This window comes from Narcine bancroftii, chromosome 1, assembly GCF_036971445.1.
Source record: "Narcine bancroftii isolate sNarBan1 chromosome 1, sNarBan1.hap1, whole genome shotgun sequence".
NCBI lineage: Eukaryota > Metazoa > Chordata > Chondrichthyes > Torpediniformes > Narcinidae > Narcine > Narcine bancroftii.
In genome coordinates, this window is record NC_091469.1 from 397206689 (window position 1) to 397225104 (window position 18416).

The 18416-nt window shown below is 40.5% G+C and overlaps 1 protein-coding gene across 1 annotated transcript in view; it reads right to left on the reverse strand.

The window, feature by feature from the left end:
- thsd7aa (thrombospondin, type I, domain containing 7Aa) overlaps nucleotides 1–18416 on the reverse strand; it is a 414658-nt gene that overhangs the window by 162161 nt on the left and 234081 nt on the right. The window contains exons 4-6 of the mRNA XM_069913740.1: nucleotides 10257–10438; nucleotides 4228–4383; nucleotides 1909–2112 (exon numbers count right to left, since the gene is read on the reverse strand). Coding sequence (XP_069769841.1) covers nucleotides 1909–2112; nucleotides 4228–4383; nucleotides 10257–10438 — 542 coding nt within the window. The remainder of the gene's footprint in view (nucleotides 1–1908; nucleotides 2113–4227; nucleotides 4384–10256; nucleotides 10439–18416) is intronic.

Below are 18416 nucleotides of genomic sequence, written 5' to 3' on the forward strand. Positions count from 1 at the left end.
GTGGTTGCCAACCATTTTAATTTCTTTCACAATTCCTATGCAGATCTATCTAACCTGAGCATCATCCAAAGTGAAACCAATCATAAACTTGTGTATCAACAGATCAAATTCTACTTGACTCACCCAAAACCCAATGGTACCAACAATTAATTTTTCATTTTCAGATAACCCGCCCCTCCCCCAATCTGGACAAACTTGCCAAATTACCTGCTGTCCCATACCTGCTCTCCCACTTGTTTTTTTTCTCTGAAAACTTACCCCAACTCCAAACCTCCACCCCTCAGTTGTAACTTTCCTTATTGTTGTTCCATCTTTCCCACCATTATTTGTCCAGCAGCCTTGGCCACTCTAGCCCTTCCCCAAACACTTTTATGTTTTAAACTTCCCCTTTCCACCCCATTCTCAGAAAAGGGCCTTGACTTGAAACATTGACTGCCCATTTTTGCTGAATGACCAATTGGGTCTCTCCATCTTCTCTTTTTTTGCTCAAGGTTCCAGCATCTGCAGTGCATATAGTTCTTCAGGAAGTTAAAATTGTTGTATATTAAGCAGATATTCTGCAACCCCCCAACTGCATTAATCTTCATACGTCCATTTTCTCATGGCTTTTGCTATATTTAATTCATGACCATACCAGGGGTTACTTTTGTCTACAAGAGGAATACTGATAATTGCTTAGAATTCCAGTTGTTTTTATCTTGTATCCTAATGTTAGCAAAAAGCCATGGGAGTCATTTTACAATTATTACGCTTTAGGATAATAAAAAGGCATACTCTAATGCAGACATGAGCATTTATGAAGAGCTGCATATTAAAGAGCCACTTGTTGAACAGGAGTTATGATCTGAGTTTACTGCTCTGAACTGTCCCGATAAGATGCCTCAGCTCCAACCTCAGGTTGGCATCCCCACCTCATGGTAATGCCTTCTATTTCCACTCCATTTGACATTGCCAATTTACTGCCATTGGAAGAACAGTTCAACTGCTTTGTTTTTCAGTTATTCTTCGTAACTGATGAGAGGCAACCTCAACTTCAACCACAGCCTGCTTAAAATCACCAGTCATAAATTGAAGCATTTATCCCATTGATATGGGACAATTCCAACAGCTGTAATAAGTTAGTGCAATTCTATTACAGCACCAATGACCCAGGTTAGAATCTGGTACTGTGTGTAAGGAATTCATACTTTCTCTCTGTGTCTGCATGGGTTGCAGGGGTTGTAGGTTAATTGGGGTATTTAGGTAGTAGGGGATTATGGGCTAGAAGGTCCTGTGACTGTGTTGTATCTAAAAAAAAGTAATAATTTAGACAGATAGCATGGTAACAGGCCAATTCAGGTCAAAAGCCCATGCCACCCAATTAATCTGCAGTCCCGGTTAGTTTTGAACAGTGGGAGGAAACTGGAGCTCCTGGGGAAAATCCATGCAGACACATGGAGAATGTACAAACTCTCTTACAGACAGCATGGAATTCAAACCCCAGTCGTGATCACTGGCATTGTAAAGGCATTGTGCTAACTGCTACACCAATTGTGCCACTCAAATATCCCAATTAATCTAAATGTCTAAATTTAAAATAAACTTTAAAAACCATGATTACCAGCAACCAATCCAGAGTAAGTAAAGTGCAAACACAGGAAGAATGAAATCAAATGTTAAACGCATATATCAGAAATAAAAATGTCGTCATGCATATAACAACTATTATTTATTTTAAATATCAAAGTTAATGAATCATAGACTGACACCCTGAATGTATGGTAGATATTGCCATGTAACACCAGCGACAGCAATAACTTAGTATTCGATGTAATCTTCCTACTAGATGAAAGCATTGTACTTCAACATTCAAGTGAAAGTAAAACTTCAAGATACTAATTTATAAAATAGATAAAAACAGTCTCTTACTATTGCTGTCAATACATTGAACTTCTGGTGTTTGGATGCCTGGTCCACATTCACTCCCATTGTCAGGTACACATTCTCCCAATTTTACAATCTGCCAGCTGTAACAGGATGGATCATCACAGAGGATTCCTTCAATTAAATGTGGGCAATTCCCAATACCTCCGGTAGGTTCATTGGTAATTTGGCGCTTCCGCAATTTAAATCCTAAGAAGGAACAATTGTACATTTTACTTTCCTGCTCAGGAAATATAACGTAGTAATGACTTAAAAAAATAAATAAATAAGCTGCTTTACTTTGTGAGGGGCGTTGGACAAAGTGGTGACACACTGTCTGCTTTACTGGGACTAAAGTTAAAGAACTTCATGTCTGTTACATTTTAAATGTAGTATTATGTGACAATAATGGAACCTTTACCTTTAACTAATTTAAACTCACAATCTCTGCATATGAAATTAAAAGTTACTTGATACATTTGCATATTTTACAATTTTATCAGTGCATCCATTACACTATATTAAAATGAGCATAAAAAACATCAGTGTCCTTTCAAAACAAGCTGAACAAAATAATACTTTAGTTGGAATCATTGTCCCTACCTCAAAAAATATTTGCTATACAGCTTTCAAAATAGAAGGTGATTTCCTTTGCAGCTGATAAATTTAAATATTCATTAAGAACACATGCATAACTTTACTACATTTGTCTCACAGAAATCTACCTTGAGATTGAAAAAAAATGAGATAACAATACAAAATGTCCTAAATATAGATAGCAATATCTCAGGTATCTGGAATTCAAGCAACCAGCAAAAAAAATCAAGAAAAATAAATATTTTTTAAAAAATAAAATAAATGAGAATAAATAAACATGAAATAAAAGTTTAAAATTGTAAAAATAAATGTTCTCTGAAGTAGCGCATAAACCTTTGGTGAAGATGGAAGCAAATATTCTTGTAAAGCATGTAAATGTTTTAAAGCAGAGATTAATTATTGATAATTATTGATAATCACCTACGGCTCCTAGAACGCTTCCACCAGCGTTGTCTCCGCTCCATCCTCAACATCCATTGGAGCGCTTTCATCCCTAACGTCGAAGTACTCGAGATGGCAGAGGTCGACAGCATCGAGTCCACGCTGCTGAAGATCCAGCTGCGCTGGGTGGGTCATGTCTCCAGAATGGAGGACCATCGCCTTCCCAAGATCGTGTTATATGGCGAGCTCTCCACTGGCCACCGTGACAGAGGTGCACCAAAGAAGAGGTACAAGGACTGCCTAAAGAAATCTCTTGGTGCCTGCCACATTGACCACCGCCAGTGGGCTGATATCGCCTCAAACCGTGCATCTTGGCGCCTCACAGTTTGGCGGGCAGCAACCTCCTTTGAAGAAGACCACAGAGCCCACCTCACTGACAAAAGGCAAAGGAGGAAAAACCCAACACCCAACCCCAACCAACCAATTTTCCCCTGCAGCCGCTGCAACCGTGTCTGCCTGACCCGCATCGGACTTGTCAGCCACAAACGAGCCTGCAGCTGACGTGGACTTTTACCCCCTCCATAAATCTTCGTCCGCGAAGCCAAGCCAAAGAATTATTGATAAGTATAATGTTATTGCTTTCTTCCTTAGTAATTTTTATGACTGTGTTATAGCATAGCAGCTCACAGCAGCTGTCTGAATAAAGTTTGAATATAGCTATGTTTGAATGAGATGTCATTCCCCAAGAGGAAGAGCTGGTTTGTATCGCTCGCCATTGGGGTGACTCTCTTCAAATGTCTCCTTATCTATGTTTAGTAAGCATCTTTATTTTTATTAGTATGGTATTAGCATATTAGGAGGGCTTTTTCTGTAAACTTGGGGGAGGGAGTATTAGTTATGAGGGCATCACAGTTAGTGTTGCGGTTAGCACTTTGCTGTTGCAGCACCAGCGACCAGGGTATGAATTTAAATTTAAATTTTGGAAGTTACAAGAATTACCTGATTAAAGTGAACTTTATATAATTAAAGAGTACAATTATGGCTTTTTTCATATTACTTTATATTTTGTACTGCCTTTTGTCTTTTAAAATTTTTTTTTCTTAATGCTGGTGTATTAGACATTATAAGAGTGAGTTTCAAGCAACCAGAAAAGTTACCTGGCATCCATCAATCCCCTTAGGTGCTAGATACCAGGGGCTTTACTGTATTTGAAAACTACCACTTAATGTCCAGTTTCCTAAGTTCACCCGAATACTTAGATTTCCAATCTTTATATTGTCCAATATGCAATTCAAATTATAATTAAATATATCTGATGTTCTTGTTATCATTATAGATTCAACTCACCTTTCTTTCCTTGTGGATCATTGCAATTTTCATAGGTACATGGTCCCCAAGCTGTCCAAGCTGATACTTCACATTCAATTGGACAGGTGATCTGACACATCTGTGTGGTGTTTGGTGAGGTTCCGGTGCACAACTTGTTGTCAACAGGTTTTGAAGCTGGCAAAATAAATAAAACTGCATGTTAGTTTACACTGAAGATTTATAAAAGTCTTATTTAATAACCTGAATTTATCAACATTGTCATTCTCAAAGACATTCCCTGAATGATGAGTCGTAAATTCTTGATCTTGTTCATGAGTGTGCTTAATAGTTTTTTAGAGCAATTGGTTTGCTAAATTCCCCTTTGAAGAACGTAATTGTCTATGGCCATTGTATTTTTCTTTGGAATACATAATGACTAAGAAGTAATGTCATCTTCTCCATTTGTAACTGTGCAATGCTATTTGTCCATCTGATCATTTAGTATCATTAAGTTTTAGTTATTCTTTAATGGTCAAGAATTGAAAGCTTTCTCCACAAACTTGCATATAAAAGTATTTCAGGTTTCCTGTAGGTGGGTGGGGAAGTGGTTGGTAAGTGCGGACAAGGGAGAAAGAGGTTTTATTAAATGATCTTCCACCACTTTTTCTCTTCACCCCATCATAGAATTCATTCAACAATTCCTTTAGTTCTAGCTTTGAAAAGTTTATAATAAGTTTTAATTTGCCTAATATATATTATAATAATGATTATTAATATCAGGCAAATATAATCTTAAGAAGGTTTATTTTAATTGATGTAAGCACTTCAACAATCATATCTATTTAAGCAAAAAACTTACCTGACCACAAATTTCATTGTAATAATTATCTCTTGGAAAAAAACACTTTAAGCTTAGTCATTAGAATGCACAGTGGCCATGTAGTGAACTCGGATTCACTGGTCGTGTGTTGTGCAGATGGCTGGCCCCGCCTCCCGGCTCCTCCCCCATCTGTTCACATATAACCTTGGCTTCCCACCTAAACCCAGAACCCTTCCGAAGACTACTGCGAAACCCTACCCATAGTTATAAACTAATAAAAGTGTTTGTTCTCATGCAGGGAAACATAGGATGGTGGGGCCACATGAGTGAGGAGTATGAAGTCTCTGGGGTCCTAGCCTTGATGGTCCTAGATAAAGACAGACTCTACCAGCTCAGCAACTCCATAGTGACTGTGAAGGTAAACAGATATCCCACTAAATGCCTAATTGACACAGGCTCTACTGAAAGCTTCATCGACTCACAGACTATGCAAGAGTACAACCTAAAGATGTATCCTTCTCGTTATCGCATATTCCTTGAATCTCATTCACATTCTACGCATATTCAACAAAACTGTATAGTACATCTGTCATTTGAAGGGGGGATTTCTGTAAATTTCACCCATATATACTTGATGAATTCTGTGCTCCGGTGTTGTTGGGTCTGGACTTCATGTGACACCTTAAAAGCGTGACCTTGGAGAATTCTGGTCCCCTCCCCCCTCTAACGGTTCAGAACGGAGGGCCCCTAAAATCAGAACCCACATGCAGCCTCTCCACACTGAATATCAAACCCCTCCTCTCTTCCCGAATCTGTCCTTGGACTGCAAACCTATCGCTACCAAGAGCAGGAGGTACAAAACAGCAGACCAAAATTTCATAAAGTCTGAGACACAACGTCTGCTCAACGAAGGTATCAACCAACCTAGCACTAGTCCATGGAGAGCACAAGTGGTATTGGTAAAAGCAAAACAAGTCCAGCTAGTAATTGACTATAGCCAAACTATTAATTGGTACACACTCCAGAATGCTTACCCCCCCCCCCCTTGAATTTTAGACACGGTGAATGATATTGCGCAGTATCGGATCTATTCAACCATTGACCTAAAAGCTGCTTATCATCAGCTGACAATCCATTCCAAGGACCATCCATATACAGCATTTGAGTCTAACGATCGTCTCTATCAATTCCAGAGGGTCCTTTTTGGTATCACTAACGGGGTTTCTTTCATCCAGAGGCAGATGGACAAAATGGTGGATGAGTATGGGCTACCTCAATAATGTCACCATCTGTGGTCATACCTTGGAAGCTCATGATGCCAACCTTCAGAGTTTTCTCCACACGTTGAAAGTCCTGAACCTCATTTATAACTCTGACAAGTGCTTATTCAGGACTAAACATCTGGCTATACTTGGCTACATGGCAGAGAATAGCATCATTGGCCTGACCCCAATAGGATGCGCCCCCGTTAGAGCTCTCCATTCCCAGGACCATGAAGCCTTTGAGAAGATGCCTGGGGTTTTTCTCATATTACGCCCAGGGGATCCTTCAATACGCTGATAAGGTTCATCCTCTCTTAAAAGTCACTAATTTCCCCCTCTCAGCTAAGCTCAAATGGATTTTAACTACCTCCGGAACCACATTGCGAAAGCCACCATGCACATGGTGGATGAGAATGTTCCTTTCAAAGTGGAAAGCGATGTTTCGGTCATAGCCCTGGCTGCTACCCTCAACCAGGCGGGCAGGCCAGTTGCATTTTTTTCTCGAACATTACAAGGCCACAAGCTCCATAACCCATCTGTGGAAAAGCAGACTCAAGCCACTGTAGAAGTCATGAGGCAATGGAGATTCTACCTGGCTGGTAGGAAATTTATGCTCCTCACTGACCAGCACTCTGTTGCATTCATGTCCAGGGGGAAAAATCAAGAATGGCAAGATTGCTAGGTGGAGGTTCGAGCTCTCCACCTACAATTATGACATTGTCTATCAGCCAGGAGCTCTTACTGACCCTCTAGATGCCTTATCCAGAGGAAGCTGTGCCTCTGCTCACACTGGCCAACTGCGAACGATGCATAATGAGCTCTGCCATCCAGGGGCTACCCTCATGACTCATTTTGTCAAGGCGAGCAATCTGCGCTACTCCATGGAAGACATCAGAGAAATGACCAAGTCTCACCAGGTCTGAACGGAGTGCAAGCCGTACTTTTACCCACCCCCCACAAAGGTGCACCTGATCAAGTCATCCAGGCCTGTCGAATGGCTCAGTGTTGATTTTAAGGGACCTCTCCCCTCCATGAATGGGAACACTTTCTTTCTCTCTATCATTGATGAGTACTCCTGCTTCCTGTTTGCCATCCCACGTCCAGACACGTCCATTTCGTCAGTCATAAAGACCCTAGATTCCATTTTCACCCTGTTCGGGTATCCCAGCTATATTCATAGTGACCAGAGCTCATCCTTTATGAGTGACGAGCTACGTCAGTACCTGCTGGCGATGGGCATCGCATCCAGCAGGACTATTAGCTACAACCCCTGGGAGAACGGGCAGGTTGAAAGGGAGAATTCCATGGTCTGGAAGGCTATCAAACTGGCCCTGATGTCAAAAGGCCTTCCAGACTCATGCTGGCAAGAAGTCCTCCCTATGGCACTCCATTCCATCTGGTCACTATTATGTACCATGACCAACGCTACTCCTCACGAGCTTCTATTCAATTTACAAAGAAGGTCAGCATCGGGAACTAAAATCCCAACTTCTGCTCCAGTCCTTCTCAGAAAGCATGCAAGGAGAAGCAAGGTTCAAAGGGTGAAACTGCTCCACGCCGATTCCACATATGCCTAAATGGAGTACCCGGATGCCAGGGAGGACACCGTCTCCATCAGGGACCTGGCACCCACCAGAACAGAGGATCCGTTGCCTCAAGTGCCCTGAGAGCCACGGAGCTCATTCTCACCAGCCAGAGACCTAACTCACCTCTCATCCCTCACAAGGGGACCAGGTGACCCAAGGAGATCAAGGCCCCCCAGCGCTAAGGTGCTCCACCCAGATCTCCAGAGCCCCGGACAGCCTAAATCTGTAAATTTGTAAATAACTGTATATTTTAAAACTTTTTTTCTGAACCCACATTCTCTGTCTTCATTCACAGTCCCTAAATTCTACAGTAAGGGGTGAAGGCAGTGAACTGGGATTCACTGGTAGGGTGTTGAGCTGATGGCTGGCCCCACCTCCTAGCTCCGCCTCCATCAGCTCACATATAACCCTAGTTTCCTGCCTAAACCCAGAACTCTTCTGAAGACCACTGTGAAACACTACCCTTAGTTATAAGCTAATAAAAGTGTTTGTTCTCCCTTCAGTCATGAGAACTTTTATTTACCCTACAGGCCATTAAACAAAAATCATGCACAAAGGTTGTTTTGAAGGAAGTAATCCCCTAGATCAGTGGTTTTCAAATCGCCCCACCCCCCAAACACACATACCACCTTAAGCAATCCCTTACTAATCAGAGAGCACTTATTTCATAGGGATTGCTTAAGGTGGAATGTGAGTTTGGGGGTTGGGGGGGGCAGTTTGCAAACCACTGCTAGACCACAATGACTATCAATCACCTATTTACAGCAACTACCATTTTTAAATCAGCCCTTTATACTCATCAACTTCCACAAGATTCACACACTCACCAACACATTTGGGGTCATTTATAACTGAACTAACCTTCAACCATCTCTAATGCTGTGAGGCAGTGGTTCTATTGCTTGTTTTGCTCATGTTGCAATGCAGAATCACCCATTTCTAATTGAACTATTGTCCAGTGACAAATTAAACTGGGCATTTATGAGGGTGAATCGCTTTGGCTGAGCTGGTATCCTTAGTGCACCTGATGATATTATTAACCTAAACAATATCCATCTCTGCATTACTGTTAGAAATTGAAGCAAAAAAAAATGCAACTTCTGACCTTAGTGACACAAACAAAACAAGGAAGAAACATAGACATTAGTTAAAGGATCTTAACAGGCAATGTTGTTGCTGGTTACATGTGACATAGTTTATTTGTGACATAGTTCCTTGTTTCATAATACAAATTGTGGACTTTTGAAATTATGCATAGTGTAGATATGCTCCAATCTCTGTCTAATAATGAAGCAGGGACACAGGACTCAATCTGTGAGATCAGCTACATTAGGATGTGGCCCCACCAACTCACTGAAAATTGATTTCTCCCGTCTTGCACTTCCCTCATCTTCCATCAACTATTATACTGCTGGAGATGGATATGACAAGCAAAGTTCCTTAGGGGTGCAACTCACTTCCAATATTTTCAAGTGGCAAAATTGAAGCAGTTGAGCTCTTTGCTGGTGGCTGGCAAAAGGAATCATTCACATTGATTACAGTAAATACAACATCTGTTCAGCAGATTAAATTGGGGTCAAGAGCAACATCAAGTCATTTGATATAGACAGTAAATAGATTTGATCCAGACAGTTGTATTTATTGATGTTATCCAACTGAAGTCTATTTTTTGATAACTGATTGCTTCATTTCAGCTACATTCTTGTCTGCTGTTCCAAAATAAAGTTTCAATTTATTTATTGGCTTATTTTAATATAGCGTGACAAGGTTTGGTACTTTGTTCTTTCAGCCTATTGATAATGCTGTAAGAGTTGGAGAACAGAAAACATCATTCCATCTTTCTCTAAATGGTACTTAGAACAGTGAGGGGAGCGAGTAGAAATGAAGTTCAAATGTGTGCAATATTGTGTAAAAAAATAGAGCTTTCCTGATTGTATACAGATTATCTCTTTATTGCAAGGAGAGGTTGAATTCTGAGAAAACTACTCATATTTCGATTTTCTGTAGCAAAAATCTAGGTAATCAACACACACATCAAGATATGCAAGTTGAAAAAATGTTTATGCATTTACTATTTTTCATATAAATTTTGTGAGAGCAAATTTGTATCCGCGATCACTTTAAGTATTGATTTGTGAATTCTGTAGTGCAGATTTCTGTTACCTGAACAGTCATAGCATAGAGGTTCCCTGTAATTACACTAATTTGGATTTAATTATTATTCATTCACAAAACTTGAGTGAAAATCTCAAGTAATTACACTAATTGATACAAATAACATTGTTTGGAAAAATTAAATCGGCTAAGTGGAAAGACTGCAGTGAACCAAACTGACATTTATCCCAGCCTGCAGGGGATAAATATGATGGGTCAAATTACCAATCAAACATGGGTCATTACCTTCCTTTTCCTTTAGTGTGTTCAGATGAGATAAGTGATTTTCATTAGCTTGCACACAATAGAATTCACAGGTTTGAATGCCCCCACCACAGAGTGCAGTTTGATTTCCACGTCTTCTGTCTTGCTGACTGAGTAATGAGTCAACACGACATTCACTCCATTCTGTTGTCCTCCACATATACCTGCAGCATACAAATGAACAAATATAAAATTATTTCATTTCATAATGAATAACCTCAAAATTCCACGCAGACTGCAGAGGGGAAAAAAAAGTTTGTTAACAATGTCTCAAAGGTGACTAGAGATGGGCATCAAATTAAAGATAACCAAATCTCAAATAAGAATTGAAAACAAGACAGCAAATATTTTAAAGAAATTAATGCAGAAGATTAATATTGACAAGGCTGTTTCTGTTTTACTGGACTTCAGTCACTCTTAAGGGATAATGGTACCATCGTTTTAAACTGTGCAATCTAATTTTTGTCCATTATGATTTTACAAGGGAGGGATTCGCTTGGGCACTTCATGGTACATAAATGTCACTGTAATTGTAACTGTTTGTTAAAAGAGCATTTTAGATTGATTTTCACTGTTAAAAGAGAAAGGAGATAGACCCAATTATAGCTCAGGATGTCCAACAGTATTTTATAGTCAATGAAACCCTAATGAAGTGTCACTGCTGTTGTAATGCATGAAACATGACAACAATTTGTGCTTAATGCTGATGGGCTAAATTCTGTCATTGATCTGCTATGTCTAAAGCAGGAGGCATATATTATCACCTATAAGAAATTCGAGTTGCATGTCCTCGGTTGCATATTTGAATATTGTACCGATATCATTTGCCACACCCTAAATAATGAATTTCATTAACAGAATGAATTCACATAAGACAATCAAACTTATTTTTCCACCAGTCATCATGAAAATGCTTGGTTGCAACGTGTTGCCAACAAGAGTACAAACTTAGAGATATAAGAGAGCTGGGTGAATAAAAGAAATATGCTAGTATTTAACAATACAGTAGTAAAAGCATGTTACAACTGTGGTTTCAATGAAGAAATCAAACATTGAGAGCAATCTCTTTGTTTCATCACTCAAATTGTTACCTATTGTGCTGGCATTTGTATCCAAGTTTGGAAGTAAGTATCCTAGCCAGCTGACAGTATAAAAATCTTTGATAAATTAGCAGAAAAACAGGCAATATGATGAAACAGGCAGCCCTAACTCCCTTAAAAACCTTGTACTCTACATCAAAATTCGCAATAACAATTAGCATCAATCATTTTGAAAATTTCATTTTGGCCGAGAGTGTTTGGATTTTTGCTTGGATTTGCACATTTTTTTTGAAATATTTCTGATCAAAATCATACAGGAATTTTTCAATTTATTTTTAAAGCATCTGGCCGTCCTAACACTTCAAAGGGAGTTCTACCCTTGTAGAGTAAATACATATAAAAGGGTGGGTGGGGGGGGGGGGAGCTTTTAAAGTAGGATTTAGATGTCCCTTGCTTAAAAATTTAATGATGCAGCTGGGCCATATTTCAGATATATTGTTTTTGAAGATATTGCTGTCAGAATTTCCATATTCATCTCAGAAAGGTATTTTATGAGGCAACAATGAGCAAAGCATTTCAAAATGATAAGCTGTGACTGCTACCTTGCTCTGTTGCTATTTAACAGACATAAAAATACTCACTGGTTAAAAAAAAATTTGGCTGGAAAAGTATTGAATGTGAAAACACAATTCAGTGAGCTCAGTGCTGTTTTTGAATTGGATGTGGGAGGTTGAAAAACATTTACTTCTTTGTGTCTTGTCAGCTTTAAAAATGCTGATGTTTGAAATGTAGGTGAAAACTAATCTCAGCAGGGAAATTAGGTAGAACACAGTATCTTGATTGCATACATCATGATAGGAAAGGGAAATTAGCCAAGATTGTTGCTTCCATATTTGATAATAAGAGAGTGTTTGTCAACAATGCAGGAAGATATAACTTGCCTATGATCAATTTCCAGAACTAAACAGCCCTTTGGCACTCCCTAACCAGGCATCCATGAGCCAGGTAATGAACATAACTGACAAATAAACTAACACATAATATAAAATGTTGTGAACTTGAATTTCCAAAAGACTTTTGATAAAATGCTGCATAAAAGACTAATTCAGAAAATTAGGATGCATAGAGTTGGGGGTAATGTATTAGGATGGACTAAGGATTGGTTAACTGACAGAAGGCAGAGAGTTGGGATAAACAGATGTTCCTTCAGTTGGTGATCAGCAGAGTGTTGCAGGAGTCAGTGTAGGGCCCACACTAGACACATTGATGATTTGAAATGGACATTGAGTGCTGAGTTTCTAAGTTCATTGATGACAGAAAATTGAGAAGGAAAAGAAAATTGTACAGAAGATGTAGAGAGTTTGCAGAGAGATCTAAATAGGTTAAGTGAATGGGTAGCAGTCTGACAGATGGAGGAAAATAGAAAATCAGATGATGACGTAAATGGGGAATGGGCGCAGCCTGCAGTTTATCCAGAGGGACTTGTGGATGAATGTGCAGGAATGACCAAAGATTGGTTTCCAGGCGCAACAGGATATCAAGAAGGCAAATTGAATGCTGGTTTTTATATTTGCTAGAGGGATTGAACTTAAGAACACAATGGTTCTGCCTTAACTGTACATGGTACTGATGAAGCCATCTCCTTACTTGTGGGCTGGAAACTATTCACCAGGTTCATCCAGAGATGAAGGAGATGGATTATGAGGAGAGATTGGATTACCTAGGATTACCTGCTAGAATTTAGAAGAATGAGAGGGAATCTTACAGAAACATATATTATGAAAGAAATAGATAAGATAGGCAGGGAAGTTGTTTCTACTACAAGTGAGATGCAAAATAAAAGAATTAAATTTGTAAGTCCTTAAAATTCAAACTGGTAGAATGGAGATGAGGAGGAATTGTTTTTTCCAGAGTGGTGAATCTGTGGAATTCTCTGGCCAGGGAAGCGATGGAAGCTACCTCACTGACTATATTTAAAACACAGACAGATAAATTTTGCAAAGTTGGGGAATTAAGGGTTATGGGGAAAAGGCAAGCATATGGACAATGTCCAGATCAGGGATGATCTTATTAAATGGTGGAACAGGTTTGATGGGCCAAATAGTCTGCTCTTGCTTCTAGTTCTTGTGTTCTTAGCAAAAGCTTATAGACCAACAGGAGTTATTGAATTTTGCAGAGGAAACCAAGGAGAAAGAAGGAGCAAAACAGACATCACTCACACTTCAGTGAATGTGAACTAATATAACCTTTATCCCTGATGTTCTGAGAAATGGATCTGTTGGAACAGAAAATATCATTATTGCATTGTTCAGAAGCTAAACCTCATGGCAAGGATTAGTAATCATGTGTCTTGTTGCTTCTGAAGGGTTGTTTTTCATACTTTAAAAAATAGGTGACAAATTAAACAAATTGTTTAAAAAGAAAGTATTGTGGAGGCACACCACCAGGCAGACGAACCGGCCCCGCTTATAATCCATGCGGCGGAGCAGGTGGCCAAAATGGCGCCATCAAAGAGATAAGATCTGAAGTAAACAACTTTTGGGTAATATAAGCCATGGTCCCACTGCTGAAGTTTGAGACTCTCCAAGAGGTGGCAACATCTCTCAGCAAGAAGAACTTCAAGATTCCAACCAACGTCCCGGTCTGGGGAGGTGGAGAAGCTGCTACTGGCACCTACATTCACGCTGGACATCAGCGGCAGGCAGGAACTGTTTACTGTAGACAGGCTGAAGCCAGCGCTCCTCAACCTCACTGAACCAGTGATTGTGGCCCAGCCCAAGAAGCGAGGCCGCCCAGCTAAAAAGGACATTGGCATCGGTTCTGGGGGGGCTGTGTGGCGGCACACCACTTGGAAGGCGAACCGGTCCCACTTGTAATCCACGCAGCAGGGCAGCCATCCAAAATGACGCCGTCGGGGGTTTCCCCTTCTTCTCAGCACAGGGCTCAGAAGCCCATGCTTGCGGACCACGTGACGCCCAGGTGACATCAGCGCCCCCCAGCGCGGTCTCAGCCAGGTCCGGGCTGGGAGTATAAGTCCAGCCCAGCAGCCTGCAATAAATCAGTTCTGCTCACTGAATTCAACCCGTCTGGTTGTGTGTTCTTTCAGTAGCAGTGTAGCTGCTGGTACAGTGTCTTAGAAAACCCCACAATAGCCATAGTTCCTCATGTGCACTTTTCAAATGGGCCTTTGAATTAGGAAAATGACAGCGACAGATGCAATTCAAATCAGAATCTGGTTATAGATTCCAGTTGGAACAGGCAATTTGTGAAGGCATTGGGCAGTTTAACAAACAGTGGAGACTGTATGAATCATCACCAAGGAAGTTATGGCTTTTAATGATGAGAAGATAATGTTGTAAAATAACATTGTCCTTACTCCATTCAGACTGATATTTCACTACAATATTACTTTCTGTACTGTTTTCTTATATTCTATTTATATATGGATAGACTTGCCTAATAGCATGTAAAACAAATTCAAGAACAGAAGATACAAGACCTGGAGTAGACCATTTGACCCTTTTAGCCTGCTCCACTATTAAATAAGATTATGACTGATTGACTGTGGCTTTAGGTCTACTTAGCCGTCTGTCCCCCTAACCTTTAATTTCCTAACTCTTAAAAATCTATCTATCTGTGTTCTATCTATGTAAAAACATTTAATGAGGAAGCCTCTTTTAGCATAGAATTCTGTAGGTTCATTACTCTTTGGTAGAAATAGTTCCTCTTCATTTCTGTCCCACAAATCTTGATGTTGTGTCTCCTCCAAGTTCCAGTCAAACCTGCCTGGAAACACCTTTCCTGCTTCTATTTTGTGCTCTTTTCTAGTGAAAAGGAGTTGGAGCAGGTGTGTGTGAGATCAGGTTTGTTTAAATAGTTGAGAGATATAAGCAGAGTGGTCATCGTGTGAATGGGCTATGTTTAGAGTGGGAAGTTGAGGCTTTGGCTCAAGATGCTTTGGCGAGAAGAAGCTGAGGTGGTGTGCAGGAGAGCTGAGGTAAGGAGAAGACTGTCAAGGAACAAAAATGGTTCAGCAAGAAGGCACAGATAAAGGCAGGTTTTTCTTCGATCTTTCCCTCAATTTTGTAGACAATGGGAATGACAAGCAGGGCAGGGACATGTTCCTCATGCAGAATGTAGATAGTCAGGGAAGCCAATAGTATCCCTAAGGACTTCATCTGTAAATAGTGCATCCAACTGTATCTCCATTCAAACCATGTTGATGGACCCCAGATCTAGGCTGAAGGGGTGATAGACACAAATGACAGGGATGCAATCACTCCTCGGAGGCAGAAGGAAGGTATCTAAATGACAGTCAGGAGAGGGAAAGGGAAAGGGAACAGGCATTCAGTGCAGGGGTGTCCTGTGGGCATTAGCCTCAATAACATGTATACTGCTTTGGAAACTGTGGAGGACAAGCTATGGCAGTGAGGTCTCTGGCATTGAGATTGGTATTGGTGGCTAAGATGGGATGGGAGGAGAAGAGGGATAGGGGATTCTATAGTCAGATGAACAGATAAAAGGTTCTATGGAAAAGATCAAGCTTCCCAGATGATATGTTGCCTCCCAGGTGGTGAGATCCGGGATGACTCAGATTGAGTTCACAGCATTCTCAAGAGGGAGGGTGAGCAGCCAGATGTTGTGGTCCATGTAGGGACCAATGACGTGGGTACAAAGGGTGATGACATCCCGCAAATAGAGTTCACCGAGTTTGGTGCTAGGTTAAAGGACAGGACCTCCAGGTTTGTGACGTCAGGATTGCTACCTGTGCTATGTGATAGTGAGGCTAGAAATAAGAGGATAAAACATCTTAACACATGGCTAATGAGATGGTGCAGGAGGAAGGGCTTCAGATTTCTGGATCATTGGGCTCACTTCCAGGGAAGGTGGGACATGCACAAGTGGAATGATTTGCATCGGAAGTGGAGGGAGACTAATATCCTCACAAAAAAAGGGATTTAAACTAATTTGGCATGGGGATGAGAACCAGTATGAGAGGGTAGAGCACAGAACAGATGGTGGAAAGATTAATGTAATGTATAGTGAGTTTCTGAGGAAGGACCAACCAGGGGAGTCACCATGAATGCAATAAGTTGAAAGGTTTGAAATGTGTTCATTTCAAAGTAAGAAGTATTAGGAATATGAGAGATTAACTTAGAGTGTGGATCAGTATGTAGAATTATGATGTTATGGCTGTAACAGAGACTTGCCTGATCCAAGGAAAGGATTGGGTAATGCAAGTGTCAGGCTTCAGATGTGTTTAAAAGGATAGAGTGCGAGGTATGCTAGTTGGGAGGTGGGGGGGGGGGGGGGGGTGGGAGTAGCATAACTAATCAGGGATAATACCACAGCTGTAGAAAGGGGGATATGTTGCAGAGGGATTGTCTACTGAGTCTGTGTGAGTAGATCAGAAACAGGAAGGAAGATCTCAGTGTATTGGAAGTAGTCCATAGGCCCACAAACATAGTGGATAAATAGGCAGATTTTGGAATGGCACAAAAATAATGGTGCTGTGCTAATGAGAGACTTCAACTTCCCAAATATCTATTACAACAAGGGGAATAGATAGGGAAGATTTTGTCAGGTGTGTCTAAGAAGAATTCTTGACACAGTATGTGGACCAGCTGACTGAGCAGAGGTCATACTGGTCAGGTGATAGATCTCTCGATGGGTGAGGATTTCAGTGAAAGTGACCATGACTCCCTGACCTTTAACACAGGACAAGGATAGAAATGGACAAAATGGTATGGAGTTTAACTGGGAAAGAGCTATTTACAATGGCAGGAGCTCAGGAGAGTAAATTGGGAGTAGACATTCTCAGGGAAAAGCATAGAAGTAATGTGGAGGATATTTAGGGACCACTTGCGCCTGGTCTGGATAGGTTTGTCCCACAAAGACAGGGAAACGTTATTAGCATAAGGGAACTGAGTTTGACAACAGAGGCAGGTCAGCTGGTTCATTGGAAGAAGGAAGCATACATAAGGTTTAGGAAGCAAAAGGACAGAAAGGGTTCATGAGAATTATATGTCAGCCAAGAACTCAGGAGAGCTAAAACCGGGCAGGAGTAGGCCTTACCAAGTAGGATTAAGGAAAACCTTAAGGCATTCTATGCATACGTGAAAAATAGAAGGATGACTCGAGTGAAAGTAAGGTCATTTAAGGATAAAGGAGATAACATGTGGTTGGAGGCAGAGGAGAGAGGAGAGGTACTAAATAAATACTTTGCTTCATTGTTCACCTGGGAAAAAACCTTGGTCAATGTGGTCAATATAGAATAAGCTTATGTGCTGGAGCATGTTGAGGATAAGAAAGAGGAAGTGCTGGATCTTCTTAAAAACATTAGGATTGATAAATCACCAGGATCAGACAAGATATATCCCAGGATGCGATAGGAAAGAAGTGAAGAGATCGCTGGAAGGTTGGAAATGATCTTTGTGCCTTTTGTAGCCACAGGAGAGGTAGTGGAGGATTGGAGAAGGGCAAATGTGGACAAAGGTAATAGGGAAAAATCAGGGAATTATAGACCAGAAAGTTTTATGTCAGTGGTGGGTAAATTATTGAAGGGTATTCTTAGGGACAGGATTTATAAGCATTTAGAGTACAGTATTCTCAGTGATAGTCAGCATGGTTTAGTGAGGGGTAGGTTGTGCCTCATGAGCCTAAATTAGTTTTTTGAGAAATTGATGATGGTAGGGCAGTAGATGTAGTTTATTTGGAGTTAACTAAGGCATTTGACAGGTCCTCCATATTAGACTCATTCAGAAAGTCATGAGGCTGAGGTTCCATGGAACCTTGTCTGTGTGGATTCAGAATTTGCTTGTCTACTGAAAGCTGAACGTAGTAGTAGATGGAACACATTCTGTTTGGAGGTCAGTGACTAGTAGAGTCCCGCTCTTTGTGATTTTTTTTAAATGTTCTGGATGAAGAAGTAGAGGGATGGGTCAATAAGTTTGTAGACGTCATGAAGATTGGAGGTGGTGTGAATAGTGCAGAAAGTTGTTGCAGTTTACCACAGGATACAGACAGGATGCAGATTTAGGTGAAAAAGTAGCAGGTGGAGTTAATCTGGATAAGTGTTAAATTATACATTTTGGAAGGTCAA